The sequence below is a fragment of the Atractosteus spatula genome, chromosome 13, assembly GCF_055471065.1.
Source record: "Atractosteus spatula isolate fAtrSpa1 chromosome 13, fAtrSpa1.hap1, whole genome shotgun sequence".
Lineage (NCBI taxonomy): Eukaryota > Metazoa > Chordata > Actinopteri > Semionotiformes > Lepisosteidae > Atractosteus > Atractosteus spatula.
Genome location: NC_142718.1, coordinates 29,307,484 through 29,333,651, shown reverse-complemented (window position 1 = coordinate 29,333,651; position 26,168 = coordinate 29,307,484). Strand labels below are relative to the sequence as shown.

The 26,168-nt window shown below is 36.5% G+C and overlaps 1 protein-coding gene across 5 annotated transcripts in view; it reads right to left on the bottom strand.

The window, feature by feature from the left end:
* Positions 1–26,168, bottom strand: part of LOC148822049 (RNA-binding motif, single-stranded-interacting protein 1) — a 71,090-nt gene that overhangs the window by 16,829 nt on the left and 28,093 nt on the right. For all 5 annotated transcript variants that reach the window (XM_088930334.1, XM_088930336.1, XM_088930335.1 and 2 more), the window contains exons 2-4: positions 18,934–19,112; positions 9,709–9,767; positions 4,294–4,385 (exon numbers count right to left, since the gene is read on the bottom strand). In XM_088930334.1, the coding sequence (XP_088786460.1) occupies positions 4,294–4,385; positions 9,709–9,767; positions 18,934–19,112 (330 nt within the window). The remainder of the gene's footprint in view (positions 1–4,293; positions 4,386–9,708; positions 9,768–18,933; positions 19,113–26,168) is intronic.

Below are 26,168 nucleotides of genomic sequence, written 5' to 3'. Positions count from 1 at the left end.
AACATCCCTTGATCTAAACCTTTTATTTTTAACTACATGTCCACATGTTGTATGATTTTCATTGCTTCTCTAAATTGTTTAAAAGAAATTATTTCAATAGAAGCAACTCTGAGAAACTTTTATGAGCTCTATCTCACATGTACTGTACATTTGCCGTACTATTTGAAGTCCATAAAAATCTTGTTAATATGCAAGAGCAAAAAAAGAACAAATCTGTTTTTATCTTTTACAGATGGAGACTTAAATGAATTTCAGTCCTTTGATCATGAAAACTGAAGTCATGAAAAGGAACAGGATGTACAAATTTCTCAACCCTCATGGTTTTTGGGAAATCAAAATTATTTGTTCCAAATAAAATTATATTTGTTTACCTATGCAAATTACTCAGTTTTATCTCTCAGTTAAAATGAGCAGATCCAATTACAACAACTTTACTTAGAAAATGGGACATTGCTAATGTCTGCATTTTTCAAATTTTAAGCATGTTTAATTTTACCACATATGACAGGACAGCTTTGTTTTAAGCCGGGTATCATTAATACATATGTTGAGCATTCATTTGGCAGAAGTGCACTGTCTTTAAATTGAACAGACATGACAAAGGTAAAGGCATTACGCTGCTTATCATTTCTAATCATCAGAAAGTCGACTGTGAAAGTCACATGGTTATATTATGTGTGGCCAACACTGTAATGCCTCACATATTCGTTGCAGTCAGTCTTCTGGAATTCTGCTCTATTATGCTGAACCTAGACAAGCATGTGGTGGTTCACCGATTCGAGCCCTAGATGCCACGTTACCCCACCTTATCTCACAAATGTTCAACGGGGCTCAAGTCTCATGAATAGGTCATCCACAATAGACCTGTCACCTTTCCATTTTCCCCAAGAAAGACATCGTTACACAGGCAACATGAGGATGTGCGTCACTCTGCTGAAATTCTGTCGTGTCAGGATGAGAGAGCAGGAAGGACAGCAAGAGAGGATCCAGGACTTGATCACACGTCGAGTCATGCAGTCGCAACGATTAGCATGTCAATCTGCACGCGAGTGCCACACTTGCCAGCCTCCGTCAGGGTGATCTACACAAAACCGGCTGAAGCATTGCTTATGTAAAGGGCAGGCACAGGAGGTATTTTTGGGGGGTTTCAAATAAATATGGAATGCAACAGGAAAACTGATGCCAGTTCCTCTTGTCAGTTCTCCTTCTTAATAACTACAGGGCAGCATGACCCTGGACACATTCCAAAACTGGACAGAGGAGTGGCTACTAAGTGTTGTTCTTAGTTTAAATGAGGGGCAACAAAACTTAAACTGTCTCCTGCCAAGTGACGCCGTGCCTACAAAGCTGGGACCAGTACTGCTCCCATCAACCCATTCTGTTAAATCAACAAACACTGGCAACCAACTGTTGTGAGGTTCGCCGATTTGAAAACTAGGAATATTTAGCCACCTCTTCACGTAACTACTGGTTGTTGCAACCTGTTTCTGATACAGTAGAATTTGCAGTATGAAAATCAGCTGGCCTGACGCATCGTGTGCCAGATCGTGGCCTAATGTTGATGGACAGTGTTTGGCTGTAATGCGTTGCCGAGTTTGAATTTTCTGGATGTGAACACCCCTGATGGTGAGCAACAGTACACAGCCTTTGTCCAGCCTCTAACATATCAACAGCACGAAGGCTTTGCTCTCTTGAGAGGCAGGGCATATTTGTCGTTCCCTGCATTTCTTTCCTGATTTTCTCTAGCTTTGATATTCAAAAATCTCCAGTGCTCATTATTTCAGTTTTAAAAAATTAAAACCATTTGACCAATATACCCAAATTCTAAAACCATACATGTATAAATAGTAATAGGCTCTTCCTGATGTTCATTAGAATTCTCATCTCTAGACCCCTAATAAGGAGTGCCAACCACCATTTTGAAATTTGTAATTGTCTTCCAATAAAATAAAGTTTAAAAAATCAAAATAAAGAAATCAGTTATTGGGGGTAGATTTCAAATTTTGAAATTTTACAGAAGAATCCAAAAGATAAATACTATTCAAAGAAAATTCTCACAGAAGGAGTTTACAGATTCTATAAATTCTATAAATACCTTGCCTCAAATTGCACTTATTGCAGTTATAACATTTGGTAACATAAAAAAAAAGCTGAATGTAGCTTTTAAACAACAAATGTTTGTCCAGACCAGAGGTCCTTCATGGTGCAAGAAAGTCTCACTCATCATCTGAAAGAAATTAACAAGAGAAAAAATATTCCCTGTGCGTGTGGAACAGCTCCTAAAATGCAGGAAAGAAATTTGGCAGAAAGATAAGACATCTGTTTTTGCAGTGAATGGGGTCACCAGCAAAACAGCCAGTCGTTAAACATCATGTGACTGGGGAATGTTCACAGAACTCAAGATCCGCTGATAGAAAAGGGATTTAATGGTTGTCTTCTCCTATAAAGAATGTGCTGCTCCTGGGGTGAGGCCTGTTTCTGAAGTCTATGTTGAGGATTTAAATGGGAAATGAACTTTAATTTGCTCTGCTTCTGTGTAAAAACGTTTACCATTTTATAGATAGAAATCTACACTGTTTCAATTTCTAATTTTCAATTATAAGACACCATAGTCATATTTAAAATGTGTATTTTTGAGTCAAATTCTTAACTTTGTTTTAGAAGTACAGAACATTTTTTTAAGCCAGATAGGATACACCCCATTGCTCTTTAGAAAATAACACATGCTGAACAGTTCTTTAAACACTGAGACAAATGAATTTTAAGCCCTTGCAAGTCATGGAAATGATGATTAAAAGCCTGAAGTCTCTAGTGTTTATCTAGAACAATACCTGGATTAAAGCCTGGGTTGCTTAACAAAACAGCTTTATCGTAATTAAAAATTAAATACTGGCCACAGATGCATGTCAAGAAGGTCATATTATAGAGCTGGGATTAACAGGGAATTTAATTTGAATATTCCTGTTTAGCTTTTATAGTCTGATTCCCTGGGTTTACTGCTCAGGTTGCCATAACAACCTCCAATTATTTACTTCCCTTTCTTCAGTTCAAGAATGTAAACCACCTAATTCCCAGCCATTACAGTAGTAGTGCTCTTTGAAGACCAACTAAAAGAAATCACTGCTCAATTGACTCTCAGCAAAAACTAAAGTCAAAACTATTGCAAGGCACTACACTCCTATGTCTGGTATATTTCAGACAGACCATAGTCAAACAGACCATAGAACATAGTAACAATGCTGTCAGGTTTGTTATGCAATAGCATAAATTCATTTCATGTTACCAAATGTTAGCAGTCTTGGTTAACAAAAAGGTATACACATCCTTATTTTGGGCAAGAAACCATCTGCCCTCCAAATGCTTTAATAAGCATTGTTCCACCCAAATTGCTTACAGGTTCCACTTCGTAACAAGCTGGTTTGACTTTTCTGGGGGAATGAATTGAGTTTCTTGCATGAATGAGCACTGCTTGAGATATGTATTCTTGAACTTGAAAACACCTTCAGGTTTTTGCAACTAGGTTGTACATGGTTGTAAGTTTAGCAGGTCTCTGTGGGTATTTAAATAAAGACACTTGCAGGAGTTAAATTTAAAATAAGTTAAAGCAGAGTGTTCTTCTATCACTTAAATAATCGCAGACTATGGTAATGAAACAAAGAACCTAAAAACAGTCAGATGATTTTGCAACAATGAAGTAGCAATATACTGAAACCACAAACCAGAACGATAGTACTATATATAACTGAAAGGCTGGACATAGTGAACTGCCTGTTTTCATATTCAACGTTCACTGTATCAGTTTTAAGGAACTATTTTTGTATCATAAAAGTAGTATGATTTTTCAGATTTTCATAATGGAATTATTAAAACCCTGAAACACTGATTAGTATAGGTTATGCAGAATAAACTTCAAATGTGTAGCTATATATGAAGTGAATGGTTTCTGATAAACTAGTATCTGATCATTTTAATCTCAATGTCACTTGCCATCTAACAATTTACATGTACTGTATTCATGCTGTTAATCACAATGGCTCAAGGGTTATTAACCAGTAAACGGATGTCCTAAGTTTTTCCTCTCTTGACTTTTTCCAAGGTATTCCTGCTTGTTTTTTGGGGATGGCAGCTTAAAACATGTCTACTGGAACTGGCAGATAATGCAGAGCGTTGCTGATAATCTAAAACTACTGAGATGATTTACCATAACTATCAAAAATCCATTTCTCATTCCCAGATGGTATTGCCGTAGTTTGGTAATCAGAATGCAATGTGACATTTAAATCAGATTTTTACCTTTGCCATCTGGGCCTGGACACCATTCGACTTCAAAGCAGTAACAGCTTTTTGAGCAGCAGCTGGGCTGTCAAAATCCACAAAGCCATAGCCTGAAAAAGAACACAATTACTCACCTTAACACATGAGGAAGGTTCATCTCTTCACAAAGTAATTGCACTTGCAAAAGGGCTTTTTAAAGACAACACAGAACCGGTTTCAAATACAAATGTTACTATGGGAGAATTAAGATTAATATGGGGGAAATAGCTTTGGGTTACATAACATTATTGAATGCCTCGATTTTTATACGATTCTCTTGTAGGTAAAACCTGTTTCCAAAGATTTACTGAGATGACTGCTTCACCACAGCATCAACAGAAAAAAAAAAGTGACTCCACTTTTTCTAAATGTCTACACATCTACCGAAAAGGAATATCATAAAAACAGAACAATGAAGACAAGCTCCCTAATACCACTAATATTATTAATCATAATGACAGAAATAAGGGTGAATAATAAGACATGCTTAAGCTTTGTTTTTGTTTAGAATTTCAACATTTAAATGAAATCCAGGTACACGGATACATACAGTTCAACAAGAAAAAATGATCAAAAAAAGCATTTAAGCACTCCAGCTCAGATATAACACATCTACCTCCATACTACATTGGGTTTTACTGTACAAGAAACAGCATATTTGGCAGTTTCCCCATTGTGACTGCATGGTTAAGTGGCACCAATAATGTTACTTCCACAGTATATCATAAAACTTGTTAATTCACTTAGGTACTGAAGCAGATTATGCTTCTTTTGATTTTGCTTTTGCTTTAAAATACAGTAGACAAAGCAATGCGTGTGATCAAATAAAGGGGCACATATCTCTGGATGAATTCCTAACCTACTATGGCAGCACCTATTGGGTTCATGTTTAAAGAGTCAAACATTCAAGATTTTTTGTTGGAATAGCATACAGAGTCAACAACAAGGACTTAGTGAAACCTGGATACGATAACCAGGCAAGGCTGCAGAAGCCGATAACAGGAATACATACTTCAAGTTCCAGCTCACATGCTTGGTCACATCTATGCATTAATTGATAATCATTTATCATTGAAAAAACTTGTTAAAATGGGCTAAGCTTAGTCTAAACAAGTAAATACAAATATGGAAATACAAACTTATGAGACTGTTCTGAATTATAGCTGTAGGCAATAAACTTACTTTCCAAATTTTTACTTCTTGAGGGCAACTTTAACAATAAAGAAATGCAATTTTGAGCAAACTGCAAAGCACTAATATAGAACCCAGCATGACATTTTCAAGTTAATTTATTTGTGCAATATTATGATTTTGGAACCATGCTTTGTACAAGGTTTCACCACTAAACCTAGTGAAAGTGTTTGATACAACCTCTGAGGCTCATTAACACTTCCTTGTGGAGAGTTTTTGATAACGCCACAAAGTGCCATACGATGGCGACTTTCTCTCAGTACAATTCTCAGGGCAAATAATGCTGTGGATAGAAAATACGAGGCATTTACCAGGAAGAAACATTCCAAATTAAGAACATGAGATAACAAAGCTAGCACAGGAATAAGAGTATATTAACAAAATCTTATGTGAAGACATTTTGTTAAGACACAATATTATGTGTGCAGTTATGTTTATATATACATATATGGAGTGCCTGTACAGTAGAGATGCACAATTCAATTTACATTGTGGTTGTTAGCGTTAACTAGGCAGTGTAACCTGCATATCCATATTTAGATATTTTAAACAGAAAGCGCAGGGTAATTGTTACAAGAGTACATGCTACATTGAAATAAGGGGCATACATCATACCCAAGTTGCTGTACCCGTGACATCTTTCTAACAGATGTGTACATAAGCTGTCTGACTTCAGGAATACATGGATAATATCTGCTATAGGGTGAAGGCAGCTAGCAATGCTGCTACTAGTAAAAAAGCATTCCATCAAATACTGTGCCTTCCAGAACTACTCACATCACCAATGAAAAGGGAAAAAAAAATAATCGTAACATGAAATCTGGGATAATTTGGTTCTTTGGAAGTGCAATGGAAGCCTCCATGTACAGAGACAGACCTCCAAAGGTTTCCTGTTCTGCTGGGGTATAAAAGGAGGTAACACAGATGACATTCAGTAGTAGCGTACATTGTTCAGAGCAAAGATCTCTCAGAAGACCACAATCAAAATACTGATCATGTAAAAATCAACTAAAAGCTTAATCTAACAGTTTTAACTGTAGTCTCCATTATTAAGACATTTCAGGCTATTGCTGTAATGAACAATAAAAAGGCTGCAAGTGTATCTTGCCACCACAGGCTTTCAACAAGTAGTTTAGAAGGCAACTGTAAACCCATAGGCTGGAGGTCCCCAACACAACTCCAGTGTCAGTAAAGATCACAAAACCGTGCCAAGACTTTGGCAAATTACATCTGAATCACAATTAAACCACGTGTAAATATTCAGATGACACAAAAATTGACCTTTTTGGACACACTCATCAGGTCCGGAGTAAAAAAGGCAAAAAACCCACATCCAGAGTGAAAAATGGCAGGGAGTCTATTATGTTTTGTATTAATGGGTCTTTTAAGATGAGAGAAATCCTGCAACGTGTAACAAGCCACTCTGGCCAAACACCTGGTTTCCTCTGCCAAGACGCTCTAGCATGCCCACAATGGCCATTCCAGTATGACGATGAACCGAAGCATACATCCAAAATCAACAGAGGTCAATAACTGCTCACAAAATACATGCTCTCGATTGGCCATTTAGTTTTTTAGACCTCAATTTAACGGAACATTTGTGGTCTGAACGCAATGAAGCAGTTCACAAACGGAAAACACTGGCTCTGAGGGACATGGAAATTATGCCTAGAGGAATGATCCAATGAAATAGTTCCCCCACTGATATGCCAGAACCTCATAACACTACAAGAGGCATCTTGTCAGTGTCATCTGTGCCAGAGGAGGACTTACAAAATACGACCTACAGAGGTGTGAAAAATTTCCCCTCGCGTTTTCTGGACTTAAATTATGCTTGACAAATTTCATGTTCTTCTGCGCAACACTATTAAGATGATACTACAACATTTGCAGGTTTTCCTAAGCAAAACAATCCAATTTATTGGACATAATATTTTTAAGTCCTATTTCATCAGGAATAAACCTGGTATGCACTGTAAATAACAGACAATTACTTTCAAATTTAAACATGACGACTGAGTGATCTAACTATATTTTACTTGATTCTCAATGAATATTTTATATTTACATGAATCCAATCAACAGAAATACTGCTAATAGCAAGAACACTGGAAGTACATGTGTTACTTGTTTCTATGAGGCAATGATGTGTAACCTCCATTATATCTTAATTGTAATACCTAATCTTATCTATATGAAACAAACAACTGTAGTATGTACTCATTATAGGCAAAATGTTTACTAAGTTTTATGCCTGAAGTCTTCAGGATGTTTAATAATAATGTTTTGATGTTTGAAGTGGAATACTGTGTTCAACAAATGTGGTGTTTGAGGCCTTTACATAATGGCTGGATGAAATTTTAGATTCACTTAGCTACCAACGAGCAAGATGGGTCAAACAGATCCTTCTTATTAGAAGACTTTTCTACGTTCTTGCAATGTGAGGACACTGCAAAGTCATATGGGCTAAACACCATTGCAACAAAGATGGTGCTGCATAACACTGACACAGGATGCAGAAGGCATCGTGCTAATAGTGCTGTAGCCAATTCAGTGTCAACACCAGCTTTTTTTCTCTCCTCCAATTCCTCAACACTGAGATGCTACAGTTGAAGCCCCCCCAAAGGGTATGTAGTAGCTCAAAGGGCCAATGATTGTCAACACCCATTGTGCAGTGATTGGTTTAGCACAAACTCATTTCACTACATGTCACTTGTGCTGGGTGCCAAGTTTGCTTAAAATCTCTCTTGGCTCAAGACACTCCCTCCAGAACTGGCACAATGACTGCAGATTTCCTCTGCCCTTGGCACCTAGGTTAATAAAATCAGGCACGTATAGCTCAGTTAAAAAAAGCAATCAAGTACTACTATGCCACTTTAACACACACTAAAGCAGCCATTTACAGAACATGTAATCCTTGCAGATTTGCGTTATGCAGTGATGGCCAGCTCTTAGCAGCTTTGGCCTTCTCAGGCAAGGACAAAGCTCTTTTCTCATTTCATTTCTCCTACAAAAAAAATGGACCCGGTGCCAGCCAACGCTGCGCATGTCAGCTTTACTCAAGTCAAAGTGGCAGCCTGGGCGTTGTACTCAGCATGGGCCATCTGCCAGTCTTGCAAACCTCCAATGCCCTTCTATGAAAGTGCAACTTAAACAGTATCTGGCATTTTTTTAAAAAAAAGATACCTTATGCTTTTTCTCCAGCTGTTTTTCTCAGAAGAAAAAACTCCTCCCATTTGTTCAGAGTGGAGATGATGTTGCTGTGATGCTGTTTTACAACAAACCATCATACTTACATGCCTTTCAAATTACAAATATTTGCATTTCCCATCACCCTGTAAGGAGCATTTATTAAGGGGAAATGACAGGGGGTAAAATACCATCACCATCTCATTTACTTCGAATTGAAGATGGATACATATGCAAAGAATGATGTTCAACCCTGATAATGACCCTGTCATATATTCATGAGCTATTTAGGAAGGCCAAGGAAGGTTTAACAAGCATAAAAATCACAAAGTTGTACCAACTACCGAAATAACATTTTGTAGCCATGTTCCAATTTATTTAATAAATTATCTAACAACAGCTTTAACTATGAGTTGTTAGCATCATGAACTTTATTTAAAAATAATCTTTTTAACATTACCTTATTGTGATATTTCTTTAAACTGATTTGGTAATATGGTCTGCACCGTGTAGATATTCTCAAAAGCATACAAGTGTAGAATAAAAAAAGTGTTTCATATAAAAGTGTTGTGGGAAAAAAAGCTGCTTCTGGGTCTGGTTTCCTCAAAAATAGCTGCCGACATCAAGAGTATCCAGAAGAGACTGTAAACAGATCTGAACCTGGGATTCCTCCAATAGCTGACATAGTACACAACTGACAATCAACTATTAGAAGAACAACTTGACTTGGCAACTTTCACCTAGCAGTGCTATAAGTGAAGATGGGTAAGATGCCAGTCCCAGATTTTTTCAAACATGGGTGAGAAAGAGGAAGCTGGAGTAAAGGTGAAAAATGTTCCATTCATTGTAGTGGGGGCTGGGACAGGATATTGAGCAGTGCCTTGTCAGAATGAAGTTTAAAGTGCACAAACCTCTACTCATAGTCATTATTGAAAGTGAGAATTGAACATAGGCTAAAAAGACTATATGTATTTGCGGGAAGCCAAGTGTTTCATAGAAAAAATAAGACCATACCTTTGCATTTGTTTGTAGTCTTATCCAGAATAGCTTTTGTGGATACAATTTTGCCATACCTGCGAAAGAAGAAAAGATTTTTATATGGATTAAAAGTCTCACTGCAGTCAATTTACAGTGAAAGAGGCGCTCAGCTCAAGAATCCATGACTTCATGTATAAAGCATTGGGGTGCAATAGTAAGCAATTTCCACTTGGATACAAGTGCTTTCAAAATATGAGTCTTCATTGTGCAACTTCCTTTTTAAAGAAAATCAGACAATGTAATTTTCTAAAAAAATCTGGATGTGTTTTCTTTACAGACAAAGCAGAGCCACCAAGGGTAACTGTCACCCACATGACAAAAAACAGATTGACAGCCACATTCATATTTATGAACATGTTCTTCTAGGTGATAGTTAAATGTAATAAATATGGTTCAAGTCAACAGCATAAAGATTCAAAATTTCTTCTCAGCATTTACGGTCCAGAAGAAAAGCTATTTAATGTAGACAGGAAAGAGTAACTTGGAAATTAGAACTGGCCATAACTATCCAAACCCTTAGGTAATCCTGTAACATGAATGTGCTTATTTTCTAATTTTTAAGGATTAAAAAGCTAAAAAAAATCAAATGCTAATTGTTAAAACTGAAGTTAAAGACTGCATTTTAATCTAATTCAACATACTGCACAAGAAAGTAGTAAGAGAAGAATATGAAGGGCTTTTTCACTGTTACCTTGACCAGTTATCCATGTGTAGTGCTAAATTAAACTCACTGTGAAGTACCACATTGTAATAAATCATTACTACCAAAAGAAACAACAGTATGATAAACTTACTTGCACTCACAGGCAATTACTTTCTTAACGGAAATTAGTTACTTGGGAGTGCAAATATCTGGAAATGTGTACAATTTTAAGTCAACAATATTGTTTCTTGGAACCAGAAAGTGCGTCATTTCCTGAGATACAACGCCACTGTGAGAAGTGGTGCTGTTATTAAAGATACAGCAATCAATTACACCACACTGTGTTGGACAGCAATGCTAGTACCACAAAGGTGGATCTAATACTAAGCTAATTTAAATGGCCTCTTAGTTTTCCTTTATTTTCTTTCTGCAGTGCGCCTGTTACATTCTTTCTGCTTAAACTTTGCAAACCTGAAGAAAAACAATCACTGTAGGGGGAAAGCAATCTAGCAGATTTTAATGTATTGTGCACACTTCCTCATGAATTTTGAAAAGTCGCTTCAGGAGCAGTTTCTGAGTGGCTAAGTACCAGAACATGCAAACGAAAATCAGGCCTCACAGAACATTCTAATAACAGGATTTACAGCATTCGAAGACTAGGCATAAGGAATAACATAATGAGGATATAAATGACTCTTATGATTGTGGAGAAGTCTAAATGGTAACATGTTACACTACACTCCTTTCCAGCTCTTACTTTTCTATTTATCCATTCTAAAAGATTAATTTCGTGTTAAGACTGAATGTTGGTGGATTGTTTCATACGCAATGGCCTTGCACAAAATTAAAATGTTTTAACTCTTACTTTAATTCTAAAAATGTAGTCCACTGTAAGTATATAGATTTACAAATAAAACTAGAGAATTATTCAGCTTGACCACTTTAACTACTAGTTAAAGTAACTTTAACTACTACTAAAGTAACAGCAATGACAGAAAAAAAATTACCCTTAAATATAAATTTAACTTATTTAATCCAAAACAATAATTACATCTCAATTACAGAACTTTTATGTTAAGTGACTGCAACTGTGGTTACTCTAGCTGACCGTTTATACATGTATTTCTGGTGTGTGTGCACAATAGTCTGTATGTCTTACTAATATATAGGAGCAAGGAGTAGGTTTATTCCATGCTGAAAAGAGGAGAAAAGTTTCCTTTCTCCTCTTTTCAGTATAGAATAAACCTACTACTGGTTCCTTTGCAGCCTATGCATGCTGATGCAGCTACCCACCTGAACTAGTTTCCAATATATAGGCCTATATTTCAACTGGACTACTCAAAATATCTCAGTGCTTTTATTTTCAAATGTTTTTTTGGTAAGTACTATAGAGCAGTGATGTAATGCATTACACCCATTACATATATTGAGAAAATGAAATTTAATAAATCATTCTCCTTTCTTTATAGCAAAAAAGACTATATTGAAGAAGTCAAAATTGTGGGAGTCAGGAATAAGCTGTCCACCAAACCCGATAGTTTAGCTTCTTCCAAGACATAGCTGGATGAGACCAATCAGACCAATTAACTACTAACTACCAAATGGACTAGATGGACCAAAAAGCATTTTATTGTTTGTGAGTGTTCTTATGTTCTTAAGAAGATAAAAGAAGTTCTCTTTTACTTGGATTGAAGAGGCAGTTGTTTTAGGATTAAATCATTTTGTCCAAAAAATAGCTAATTTTAAATAGTAAAAATGTTATATGGCTATTAGAAGCTGTCAAAGTAACTTCAAAATGTGCGGTGATTTGTGCACCTTCTGGAAATTTCTAAGTAAAAAAACTCTTAAATATGTTACCAGGCTCATCACCAATATCACTTTTAGCAAGAAATGCATAATAGAAAATCATGGACATTGTTGGGTATATTGTACAAGGCTACTAGTTATAAAATAAAAAGAAAATTTGTCATTAGCTCCACTGCACATTAAGTGATAAAACTCCGAAGCAAAGATCTTCATGGCATTTCACTGCCATTTCCAAAGCTGTACTGATACTCGATATTTATAAAACCTGTAAAATCTGCTTAATATTGACTCTCAGAAATCTAAGGTAATTTTGAATTTCTTAATCATTCATCTTATGACAACAAAACGCTCACCAGGCATACAATCAGTACACAAATATACCTGTCCCTCACTTTCTAAGACAGTCATACTGAATACCCAACACCAAAAAGTCACATTCAATTATATATTACACATACGTTTTTCATTACTACTCAACATCCAAGAATCCAAGAAACCCCTTTGGCAAAACAGGTTTTATGGAGATTAAAGAGTCTGCCAACAAAGATTAAAGAAACTACAAACAAAGCACTGCTATACAAGCTCAAAAGAGAGACTGACCCTTGACCTGGAACAGGAAGTAAACCATGAGTTGAATATTAATAAGAGTCTGATACTGACCCAAGACCCTCAGCTTTATGCAATTCTCACAAGGTCTCAATGCCTTTAGCCTCTCTGTCATGAGTCTTTTTAACTGTGCAAAAAATGGTTTTATAATAAATACACACACCAAATAAGACAGATGGACCAAATGGCCTTCTCCTGTGTGTCTTACCACTTACGTTCTTAAACTTTTCAAACTAGAAAAATCAAAATTGAACAGAAAAAAGATTTGTAATACTGCGTTTTCTGCATTTATGATGTTTCAAGCCAACAGACGGATTTTTCATATATTTACAAAATATAGTTTAATCAAATGATTTAGAAACTGGAAACAGACTATAGGCTACAAATAGAAAAGAGGATAAATTTATCATGTACAGTAGTAGTCTTCACTTCAAACCAAGGTATACAAAACAGCAGCAGACTAATCTCTTTTATTCTATTGTCTAGTCTTAGCTTTGAACCTTGTAGAAAATTCCACTGATTCAGTGAACCACAGTCATTCAAACTACATAGCAATTTTGTATTCAAGCTAGTCTATTTACAATGTCACATGAAACTGTGACATGTATAAGACTATGAATATTAATTAATCCTTCAGTGTGAAACAAAGATGGAAATTGTTGTTGCTTATCTTTAAATCTTGGGGTAAAAACATTTATGTAAGGAGTCTCTTAACATGGAAAAATAAAATTACCAAGGTACTGTTTCAGACAACAGTGGAACACACCTTTTGAATAGTTTTCACTACAGTGTTAAAATCAGGTCTTTTTTGCTTAGTAAATAACAAAATGAGAAAAGTGAGTTACAGATTTTTCTGGCCTTTTGTGAGACCACCTTAGATACAGTAACTCATCCACAATATAAAAGGCTTGCTCTGTAATTCGCTTCAAAATGATGATCTTAAAGTTAGATAAAATGGGTCTGGAAACCATCTTAAATAATCCTTTCAACAAATATCGGTCCTCCATAATTAACATTTTTAATCTTTTGGAAAACCGTATGTATTACTCAACTTCACATAAGAAAGGGAAATAGGGAAAATTAATTTTTGACATTTCTTTGCAAGAGACAAGAAACTAGGTTGCTGGTACACAGCAAAACCATTAGGTAGTGCTGAAATTCTATTACAAATGAATTAACTTACTGTAGCCAGACGGACTAGTGCAAGAGTCCGAATCAGATACAATGTCATTTCTGCAAGACCCAGCGGGTGAACAATGGCTTCTCATTTCACCCACCTTTCCTTTTCAAACCTTATCGGATTACGGTTGCCGATCAGGGCTCTTGTTACTATTTGCTGCATGGTTATTGATTTCCGTGGACACCATTAGAGGATATTCTGACCTGAACGGCAAATAGTGGAATTGAATTATAAAACGGGGTGAAGCATCCACTTGATTCTGGGCACTCCACAATCTCTCACAGGGCAGCACCAACAAAAAAATAATCGCATATAATGTGATTGTATGTCAGTTTGGCTCAGAAGCATTTCACTACCTCTGTGGTAAAGGTAGTATTCAAAGGAAACACCACATTAAAAAAAGTTTACTTAATGGAGAAAGCAAAGTATTTCCACATTATAGACGCAAACATGATCAATGGACTCTTTTCATATGTTCAGAAAATGAAGATGAAGTTCGCCGACAAGGCATCCCATTAAAACACAAACAAAATAACATATTACATGATTGAAAGAACTAGCATTTAAATACAACTGATACGCTCTCACTATATCTTCAACAGCAATACCTGATGGTATTCCTTGAAGGGCTGTTTAAGGAAAAGTAATGATTTTGGAACACAGCCCATCTTCTGGATTTGGCCATGATCTGAATCAGAAATCTAAATAAATGGTAGACTTTGAAGGCGCCCATAAACACAGTTGCAAGAGTGCTTTTCTAAATGCCATTTTACCACCGTAAAATTGGAAAACCCTACAAAGCAATGAGACAGACCACATGAGAAAACTCCAGTAATATTTGAATAGTTTCATGAAATTAACATTATATTTGAAATTACAGTTTGTTTAGACCATTAACAGCTTACTGCAAGACAGCCATCACCTGTAAGTTAGTACACAGACAGCAGAGGAAAACACTACCTAAAATGGAAAAAAAATGGATTTTTAACATTTGCATTCTAAACAAACGACCTATTTTGATTATCACTTTAATGATAAAAAGAGGGGTATGTTAGTTAATGCAGACCACTGAAGAATCCGATAATTATATAAGCAGGTTACATTGTGCAGTGGAAAGCCAGTTTCTGAATGCAATTGTAGTGGGAATACTGTTACTTTAGAGCTTCTGAAAGCCACTGCTTTTCTGTCGCTAATCAGATTGAATGTCTATGTGTAGGCCATCAGAAAGCAATTCTGCAAAGCCAGAGGCTAGTCCGGGCAAAAAAGGTCATACTTATTTCATGTACTTGCAAAATGCATTTCATTATCAAATGTCTGGTAGTTCTTATACTTTTTTTGTAAACTGTTATAAATTACAAGTCTGTTTTGTAATATTTGCCAAACTCCAAAGCAAGTAAGATTACTGGGATTTTCACATTTTACGTGCATTTCAAAATAATCATAGTATCCAATATAAAGCCACAGCATCAATATTATTAATTAATTAGTCTTATTTGTCTTTTAAGTTATATAGTCCCATTAACAGTGAAACACATTTCAGGTCTCATTCACTGCTTTTACAGTGTACGACTCATATAATGGAGGACCAGCATATCAGCAGGTTTTCAGTTCTGTTTAGTTCAACACCCTACATCAGCTCTTTATTAGCTTAACTGGACCAATTCAACAGCTTCTGCCTGCTCTTTAGATGCTAGTGCTTTCAAGACACCTAGCAAACCTTGAAATACACTGCAAATACTTTGCCATTCTCAAGATTCATAAGCATAAATATTATACAATTGTGAAAGGAACTCATTTAGTAAATTGTACAGATTGAGATACTGCAATATTGAGATGGAGATAAAGCACATATAGATTGCAAAATATGGGTGCTAATCAAATATGCCCACAATGCTTTTTATCCTTTGCTGTGTTTACACTGGCTTGCAAAGTCAATAATGTGTGAATCTGTTATCAGTTGGCTTGGCTTTTTTTTAAATCCAAGCTGCCTTCAAAATCATCATGCATGGAATGTGTCACACCAGAAACAATCTGCTCTTTGTAATCCTTGGCTATACTGGGTGCTTGAACTTGGGGGGGAAAAAAGGGACAAGATTTAACCATCATCACTTCAGACAAAATGTAACCATGATGGTTAAAACAATGAATGCCTCCTTTTACTGTATGCATGATTAATGTTTTGTGTTTATTCAAAGCAAGGTGTTTTAATTGATTAACAATTAACTGGCAGATGACAGCAACAGGCTTTGATCTTTTAATAATTAACTGATTAATATTCCCTAGCTGGGGTGGGAAAACAAAATCGTGAAATATGGGTACTCCTAAAGGATTAGTCAGCCTAGCTAGAGTAGAAGTTAATTACACATTTTATTGTTTTCTCTTTCTGCTTTTCAGCATGGAATTAACCTCTGCTTATTCCTCTGCAGCACACAGAATGACTGCCCACTCTAACAGTTTGGAAAGTATACCAGTCTTTCAAAATAGTTGTATTTACACTTGCACTCCAGACTCCCTTTGATTAGGTTCTGGGAACGTTTTGTTAATGAATGGTACAGTTACCCTTGCAAAACACAGCAGGGGGCATTTTTGTAAAGCACACAGAGCTGATGTGTGCACTTTGTATATAGTCTTTCGTTCTAGATCTTTAGGCAGGCAACAGCTCTTTTAACACTACTGTGGCTCAGCTTGTTATTCCCACACATTAAACATATTCGAAAAATGAAAATATGAAAAAAAACACTGATCACTAGATCACTGATTATCAAGGATATGCAATTAAATGTCTAAAGTAATTTTAAAATTTACAATGTACAATGAGAGGACAACCCAATATTTATATCTACACATCTATCCAATTCTTTAAATAAATGATATAGCATACTCCATAAAACTTACCTACCCAAATGGCTTAAAGTTCCTAATCGTTTTTATTCAAGGTACATAGAATGGGATTTGCATATTAAGTGGTAAGCTTGTCTGTTGATTTTAATTTTGGAATAAGTAAATATTACATACCAATAAAATTTCCAATGGGCAATGATTTTAAGGCTCAGCTCTCTAGCAATGAGAGAATGAGACATGTGAACATGCTCCTCTAACATCCTCCTGTGTTGCCATCTTCATTTATCACACTACAAGCTCTGCAGTGTCAACAGGAAAGTTAGTGCTAACTGGAAGAGCAGTGTGTCCGTCACTAAAGTCACCACTAACCCATGGGTAGCTGGCAGGTTTGAGGAGCCGCTGTGTGCTGAAAAGCTGAGAGCCCTTAACATACCCTATCCAAGCCATGCTCTGCCAATTGAGTGCCACCAGTTGGGAAATTGTAGTCATAGTGGCCTACTACAAATATTCATAATGCTGGAAAAAGAATCTGAGATTTGTTTGTCATCCATTGGACAAAAAAAAGGACAGAATTCATGCTGTTCTCCAACTGCACTTCGGTTGAGCAAGTTAATTAAACCTAAGTTACATAAACTCAATGTACTGCCATACAGAACATGCATAGTTCTCCCCCAAAAGAATGGCTAGGCTTTTCATTACAGATGCCTGATTTATTCTGTTTTAGATTGCAAGCATTGCACTATCCAGTCTCATTGAGCATTATAATTTTATTGCCATTCCATAACTGAATTCATTTTATTGTACTTGCTTGTAATGACATCTATATTTTGCTTTCTAGTTAGTCAATATAAAACTTCATAAACTAAGTCTCCCTAGATGAGGGTGTCAGCCAACCAAACCCAACAATAAATCTACAATATAAATTACTATTCCATTAAATATAATCTCTCTGAGGCCCCAAAGCAAAGTTACTTCAGTTTCTCACCATATTTGCTGTTGAAAATAAACTTAAAATAGTTGTATTGAAATTTAGTTATTTTGTTATATTTGATACAGGGGTAGTGTAAAATGAAGAAATGTTTTCATTTTGATGTCATACTGTAGGTATTTGTTGGATTTTTTTTAGTTGCAAATACCTTTTTGTACACCTATCTGAATTACTGTACAGTGCTCAACTACACAACTACAGAGCACTAAAATTTAACAGCCATACATTTTTGTTCAGACAAAATTTAATTCAGTGCAGATCGATGTTGTGAATGATACAGGTGATGCAAACTAAAAATACCCTTACTACTGCAATACATAGTCTAACATTTCTTCCAGGATTTTCATACAAAACGTCGATTTAGGTAACTTAACTAATTACCCAATTGAAAAGGTTCATACAGCTACAACTGCTGTATCTGCTATGAGCTTACCTAAAAAGACAAAGGGAATCTATTTGCCTACAGAGCTGTGTGCTCCAGACAAAGACACCTCACACACAATAAGGATGCGACAGCAGATTCTAGAAGAGCGAATGTGCTGCAAAGTCAGCTTCACATTGTGCATGGGGGGGATTTCATGAGGGGAAAATGAGATTTCAAAGTCACCTTAGTGGTCCTTTTATACTAGACTGGTATACAGTAGCACAAGAAGCTTTAGCAGCAGCCAGCCTGCATCCAATACTTATAGCAAGCAGTTCTGGAAGAACAAACACATAACAAAACCCAGCATCAATGCCAGAACTGCCAGTTTTTATTAGGTTCTAGTTTGTCCTTGCTGCTACCAACATATCATTTGTCATTTTAAATTAAAATGTAATGCCATCAGATTTTCCAGTACCAGGCATGACACCATCATTTACTTCAATCCTTAACTCTACATGCAGAGATGTATATATATTATATGAAACCCAAGCTAGGCAGCTTCGTTGTCTGTAAAAAAATGCGGGCAAATGTCCTATGTATATATATATAGCAGTATCATACTCTAAACATGTCATCACATATGATCCATTAGATGTCTAGATTAGGACTGGACCTATGGACAGGAAAAGCAAATGAACTTTCCAGCATTCATGCTGCAGTGGTCTTTATTTCTTCTTGCTCATATAGTTTTAGGAGAAGCTAAGTCAACTCACGGTTGGCAGAGTTTGACCAGGTCCTGATCTGTTGTTGCTGGAGGCAGTCCTCGAATATAAAGATTGGTTTTGCTGAGCTGCTCCCATCCTGCACTGCTGCTGCTACTACTGTTGTTGGTGCTGCTGTTAGTACTGGGACTGGGTGGCGCCATAGGGTGCGAAGAGGGAGCAACAGGTTGCTGCAGAGGGAGAGAAAGAAAATATTAGCGACATTGACCTCTGGATCATGGGTCAATTGAGCAAAAAGGCTAGTGTTGTATACAACTCGTGGATGTTGTAAGTGAAAACTGCTGATCCACTGATACCTCCTATACTGACCTTATTGGTCATGGACGCGGAAGACTTTACTAAAAACAGTCTGTGTGTTAATGCAATGCACGGATATCATGGTATTCAGCATTTGCTAGAGAGCACACTGGAATTCAAAAGGGAAACAGAGCTGCAACACCAATGTGACACTCAAAGACTGTGTGACATGGCAATCCTCACACCTTCCAGTGACTGCTGAGCTAACAAGTCAAGTTCGATTTCCCATGCAGTGCAACTTACTGCCTTATGGCACTTACAGGAGGGAATCACTCACACGTAAAATCAACAACTGCCAAGAAGTGCTGATGCCAAATTACAAAGGCAAATTTCAAGACTGACATCAAAATGCAATGCATCATAAAAACAAGGTTTTGAGAGTCCGACTATATACAAGGACATAGATCTCATCAAACAATAAGCCCAAAGCCAGTGCTGACTCAGATGCAAGTGCAGTGAAACTTTCAATTGCTTCTTTTCTTTAAGCAAACCACACGGATAAAAATAAACCCATTTCCTCCTTTGCAATAGTTACGTGTAATCAAATTTAAGATGCATTATAAGAAGAGAATTCATTCCATATATTCAATCTAACTTCCAAACTCAACTGTAAACAAACTAACTTATAAAAAAAATCTTCATTTTAATTGTAATGTTTTACATCTTCCGCGTAATAACCGTGGGCTGGAATGTCTGAAAAACGTAGTCTAATCTGTCACATGATCATCTCTTGGAAAGAAATATATATTTAGACGTGTACTTCATCAACCACAGCTCAAGACGTAATGCAATCTTTTGCTGTGTGCTTCTAAAGAAGGTACCAGATGTATATGTCATTTATCGCATGATCTTGACTAGCAATGACATCTTCTATTACATAAAAAAACAAATTCGCACTTCCTGAGTGACCTCTTTGCCTCTCCCCCCCTCCCCTCTCCCAACTTTTGTTCTTCTGTGCTATTTAATCTTTGCCGTCTGCCCTGTCTTTCTCACACCTGAAGAAGTCTTCACAGCCGAAACGTTGTATTTTCAGCATGGAATAAACCTATTACTTGTTCCTTTGCATACACATGCTGACGCAGCTACCCACCTGAACTACTATAAAAAACAAATGTCTAACAAAAAAAAAGCTTTGAGGGTAAACCCAGCATATTCTAGAAACTGTAAGGAAACAAATGTTGAATAATTGAGCAATTGCTTTAGTTCAGTTTGAACTGAAAAATATGATTATGTTTAAAACTTGTTACCTAAATCTTTTACCCAAGGCTCAGATCACTCTTAAGAACACAGCAGGGGAAGTTCATGGAATGCGAAGCACAGAGTGGTGACAGAGTTTGGCAATCTTCAATTGGAGGCAGTCCAACTTTAAGATCAGCTTCTAAAGCTCACATGCCATCACCAGTACTAAAACAAAGTTAACCTTGTGTTTTTGAAATGTTTGCTGCTTCAGATCCTGGATTACCGTAGTCTTTGTTTAATGCCATGGGATGTTATTTTTGTGACATGCATAACCTTTTGCCAGCATATTCAAATCTTGCAAAAAAAAACAGATAACCCTGTATTAAGTTTTAAAGAAGAATAAATTTCAAGGGTGTCTGGGTGGTATTCTGTTCCCTTGAGTTGTAAACATGGTGTTCTTCACGGATGAAATAGTCATATAGTGGATTTTATATGAAAGGAGGCAAGACTAATATGATCCTGCTTGGGTTATTCAATGCATAGCCTGTGCTATCTATTGAATCCAGCTGAATGTAATACATCTGTGAGACCCAATATGTAGTACTGATATTTGTTAGAACATGTAAAATAGATTAGTTCACATACACTACCCCTCTATTTTTTTTCAAGAAATTGAATTTTGCCAATCGTAGGGCAGTAAATAATTCATTTTCAAAAATTGCATTTATTAAAATTGATTCATACAAATGTAAGATATGTAATTTAAATGTATAAAATGTTTTTCATAATATGTTTTGCCACGGTGTTTTTTTAATGAAGTTAATGTTCCAAACTTTGTCAATAATTTCCAAACAGGGAAAAAAAAACCATGACCTGAACCTTAAAGTGAGGCAAAGCTCAGCTAAAACGCCCTCGACTTGTTTTAAGCAAGCCATAGATCAGCCCACATTGGTATACCATTTCCTTCCTTTTACTCATTCATAAAAGAGCACAAGTACATCTGGTATTCTCTTTTAAGAGAACTGCTTTTGGCGAGATTTGCAATAAATGCCAATATTAACAGCATCGAGACCCAATAGGTTATTACTTAGGATTCAAAACTTCAAAAACTCTTTGAAAACCGAGACTCAGGAAATCTCTATAACCAAGAGTTTGATGGAAGCCAAAAGCATGTGGAGAGAAGCTCATCCATATGATGGATGGTTACAGCATCTCTAAAAATGATGAATCTTTTAATACACTGTACTTAGGGTTACGTGATATCATGCTCATGGGCGGCATGGTGGCGCAGTGGTTAGCACAGCTGCCTCGTGGTGCTGGGGGCCTGGGTTCAATTACAGACCTAGAGGGGCTCTCTGTACGGAGTTTGGATGTTCTCCCTGTTTGCATGGGTTTCCAACAGGTGCTCCAGTTTCCTTCCACAGTCCAAAGACAAACTGGTTTCAGGGAAAATTCACCCTGGTGTGTGTGTGTGCGTGTGTGCGCACCCTGCAATGGACTGGTGTCCCATCCAGGATGTACCCTGCCTTGTGTCCACTGCTTGCCAGGATAGGCTCTGGCTCCCCCACGCCCCCCGAGTTGGAAGAAGTAATCAAAAAAAATCAATGGATATTATGATCGCAAAGATTTAGTTTATGGCTTGATAAGAACCGTAGCAGAAAGTGCAAGATTTGTTTGGCATTTAAAACAATCTCCACTTTCCTTACATTAACAAAGACTAAAGCAATAAAAGTTATGTGAATGTGTGAAACAGCAGAGCAGTAACTTACTTTTATCCATATTTGATTTTATTTGTATTTGATTTTGAAAGAGTACAGCAAAAAAAAACACAAAAATATGGTCTTCTAACTGGCTTACAAATGAAGCAGGAAAACAGAAAGATGATCTAGAAAAGAGCATCTAAAATGGAAAGGCATTTTCAAGTGTGATGTCTTTCTTACTTAGCACTCACCAGTTTGAAAAACACTCTTACAGAATCCACATAAATTCAGATCTCTTTATAAAGCAAATGTCTCAGACCTACAAAATCTGCATGTAACCGAGGCTTACAAAAGTGAACTGGATTGATTATTCAGTACAAATGAGATGGATCAAATTGACCCCACTGGGTTGTGTGCTAAGGTACAACTCAGGTTAAGTGTTAAATTTACAAACAAAGCAAATGCAGTACTGGAGACTTCCAAATTCTGTTATGCTTCTCTCTGTCTTAAACCTACTGTGAGATACAATGTTAACTCTGATAGCAACTCAAGAATTTCACACACAGCTTAAAAGTCGTTTCTGAGTTTTCTTCTCTCAAGGTAAACTTTTAAAGGTAGCCATTTTTCAGCTTAAAGTAAATTCTCATTGATCAGAGCTCTGAAGAAGGAGTTAGAAAATATTTGAGGTTCCAAAAACATTTCCTGACTGGTATAAACTTGGGAGTGTGCCATGCAATTTCAGACTAAACACTAAAAGACCAAGATTCATTATATGGAAGTGCGACTGACTCAAAACCAAATATAAAAATATACAAAACAATGTCAGAAATACCATAAACATCTACTATATTTTACTTCCAAACCAGAACTATGGAAAAGAAGAAACAAAGTCACTTCACTCCAGGGTAAACTGTACTAAATTAAACCGGAGGAAAGCCCCGTCACCTTCCTCATGAGGACAAAGCCCTGAGGACAATTCAGAATAGTCAGGCAAACCTAACCTGCAAGTCTTTGGGAAGCTGGAGAATACTGCGACTCCTCCCCTCAAGCACAGGGACAATGTGCAAACACCACACAAACAGGAGCCAAAAGGCCAGAATCAAACATGACACAGGAGCTCTGCCACCATCACCAAGCCATCACGCAAACCCACCATTTTGACTGTAATACAGCAATGAATAAAAAATCAGCATATAAACCAAAAAACTACTTTGAAAGCAGCTTAAAAAATACTCAATTTGAGAGGTTTAAAACAAAATGGGGTTAATAACAGCAACCTACATCATAACACAAGGGTCTTGAATCCATAAGGATATACATAAGGGTTTTTAATAAATGTACCATACCCAAGTGGTTATACTCTAGATCAAATACTGGACTAAAAGGTAATGATTCTGTGTGGATCTTGCATGGTGCTCTCTATTTGCACACATTTACTCTCACTTTTAAGGGACAGGCTGGCTAGATTTAATGCGCTTATGTCCCAAAAGAAACGTTTTTACACGGCCTTGCAACAGACGGGTGTCGTGATCAGTGCAAGAGCAAACAGGGGTTCTCAGTCCCACCTTGCAAAGCAGGTTTCTAGATTCGGATCAGGGCTGTCACAACCCTCACTAGGACAAGAGGCTTTCTGATAACGGATGGATAGAAATCATTTAAGAACATAGAGAGCTCAATGCACAGTAATTGACATTTACACATCAGCGTGAGCTGCAAGCATGATCACAATCTTCACATACAAAAAACACAGACCTGGTCTATCCAAGCTAAATGAACAATTCAATGGCAATAAAGTCAGACTGTGCAGCCACTCTTATGTTGTTTTCTCATTAGTTTCACTTATGCAGTCAAAAAAAGCGATATACTAAAAGATAACTGGAAGGAAAAAAAACAGACTTCTCTCTCCTTCTTGATTGATTTACCACTATCCCAAGACCCACTTGCACTGCCGAATGTCTTCATTAACTGATGTAACTTGGAATAAGACCCCTAAATGAATTAATCATCTTTAATCAGAATCATGAGTCCTTCAAAATCGGAGGAAGTGCTATAAATTGGTTTGTGCAAAAATACATTTTGAATTTTGACACATAAGCAATCAAATTTATTTTTTTCTAAATTCCATAACAGTTACGCATTGCTCACCTAACATGGTCAGAATCTGGAAATATTATTTAATTAAACCCCTGACACAAAAGGCTCATCCGTCAATGAAGACCTAAATAAGGTCATATATTACAGTCCCCAACAACTCAATGAACATGTGTGATTCAAACTTTGAACAGCTGCGAAAGAGATAAAAGGTCAAGTGTGACATGTCTCCAATAACAGTGCGAGTTGATTGAAAACCATTGGCATGAAGTTCTAAAACAAATCCAAAACATGATCTTTAGTGACAGGGAGAAAAGGAGGGTGAAATTCAGTCTTCAACCTCTCCTGCAAACAGTGCCATTGATTAGAGGTTCTTACAGAAAACACAACTTTCCTGTATGTACATTTGTAATTCATTTTGTTGTGTTTTGCTTATTCTGAATTAAACAATACCACACACAAACAGAAAAAGGAAAAAAGAACAACGCATTTTGATGACAATATTCAGCAACAAAAATCATTGTCCTTTCCAGCATTCATACATACAGTATATTAATGTATAAATAACACATAAGTCTTTTTCTAGTAATTTTAACATGTTAGTTTGAAAAATTCAATTTCTTATTCTTGATATCCAGGTAATGTGCACAATAAACTTGTTTTCCTTGGTTTTGCAAACAAAGAATATGATAAACAGTTTTTCAGGACTACAGTACATCAAGAAAGACCTCAAAACATTGAATGTTTTTTTTTGGAAAAGATCAAATAAAAAAATCAGTTAAATTATTAACTGGATTTATTTATTTGATAGCTGAATCTCCTTCCAATATAACCTATGCCAAATAGGCATATATTTAAGTTTAATTGACAATTAGCTTAAGAAGCACAGACACATTCTAAGGGTTTGGATTTCATAATGCACCTTCAGTTTTAATATTAGATCATAATCATCATTTAAATTATGGTAGGCAGAGAAACGCAAGGAAGTTCCTGTTTTTCCCTAAATGATAAGGTTATAATTTATCTTTGACCAAACTCTTTCATGTGTGTTAAACTTAGGCACATAATGTAGGCTGCTGCTTTTGAAAAGAACAGAACACACTGTATCTGTTTTAGATCTTATGACATCATTTGTTAAGACTGCAAACTGGATCCCTTCTGAGAAACCAATGTGAATCATCTGACCACCCCATTGGTGGACAGACGACTCTGTAGGAAGTGTCTGGCTAGCTGATGGCTATATGTGGACAAAGGGAACCTTTGAGGCAGATGCCAGTGGTGCCCTAAGTTTTGTATCCCTCTTGTACCCACACATTTATGGTTTCCGAAACCCTCTGAGGGACTGAAAGCCTATTTGTTTTCCTGGTTCTGCTGACCTATTAAGCCCCCTAAAGTCTGAGAAGTTTAAGGCCAGAAAAGAGTACATCTTATCAGTCTGCTGCAGATCAGAAGCGAGAGCCATATCCGCACTCCAAACACACAGTGCTTCCAGTAAAAGGCCTCGCCCTGAGAGCTTTTTCTCATTTCACTGCTAACACCCGTAGAGCTTTGCCAGCAAGCAAATGAACATGCAAGACCCCTGAAGTGTTACATACTGTGGCAGCCTTCGACAAAAAAAAATAGCGAGAAAAAAAAAAGACTTGACATTTCAACTTCTAAAACATCTGGTCCTAGTTAAAAAAATTTAAATTGAAAATTACTTAGGAAGTACAAAGCATTTTTCTTTAAAGTTGTCAGAAGTAATTATAAAATATGACACATTTCAAATGTTTGAAGAGGAAATAAAATCAAATGACAAATATAAGAGCAGACTTCTTTCTGTTATGCCACTTTTCATTATATTATGACAAGGTCACCGATTTTCTTTCAGTGACCTGAATTTAGCCCACGTATTAATTTGTATTCAGATGCGTTTCTGTCAATAGACTGAAAATTTCTGGAAACAACACGTGTGTGCAC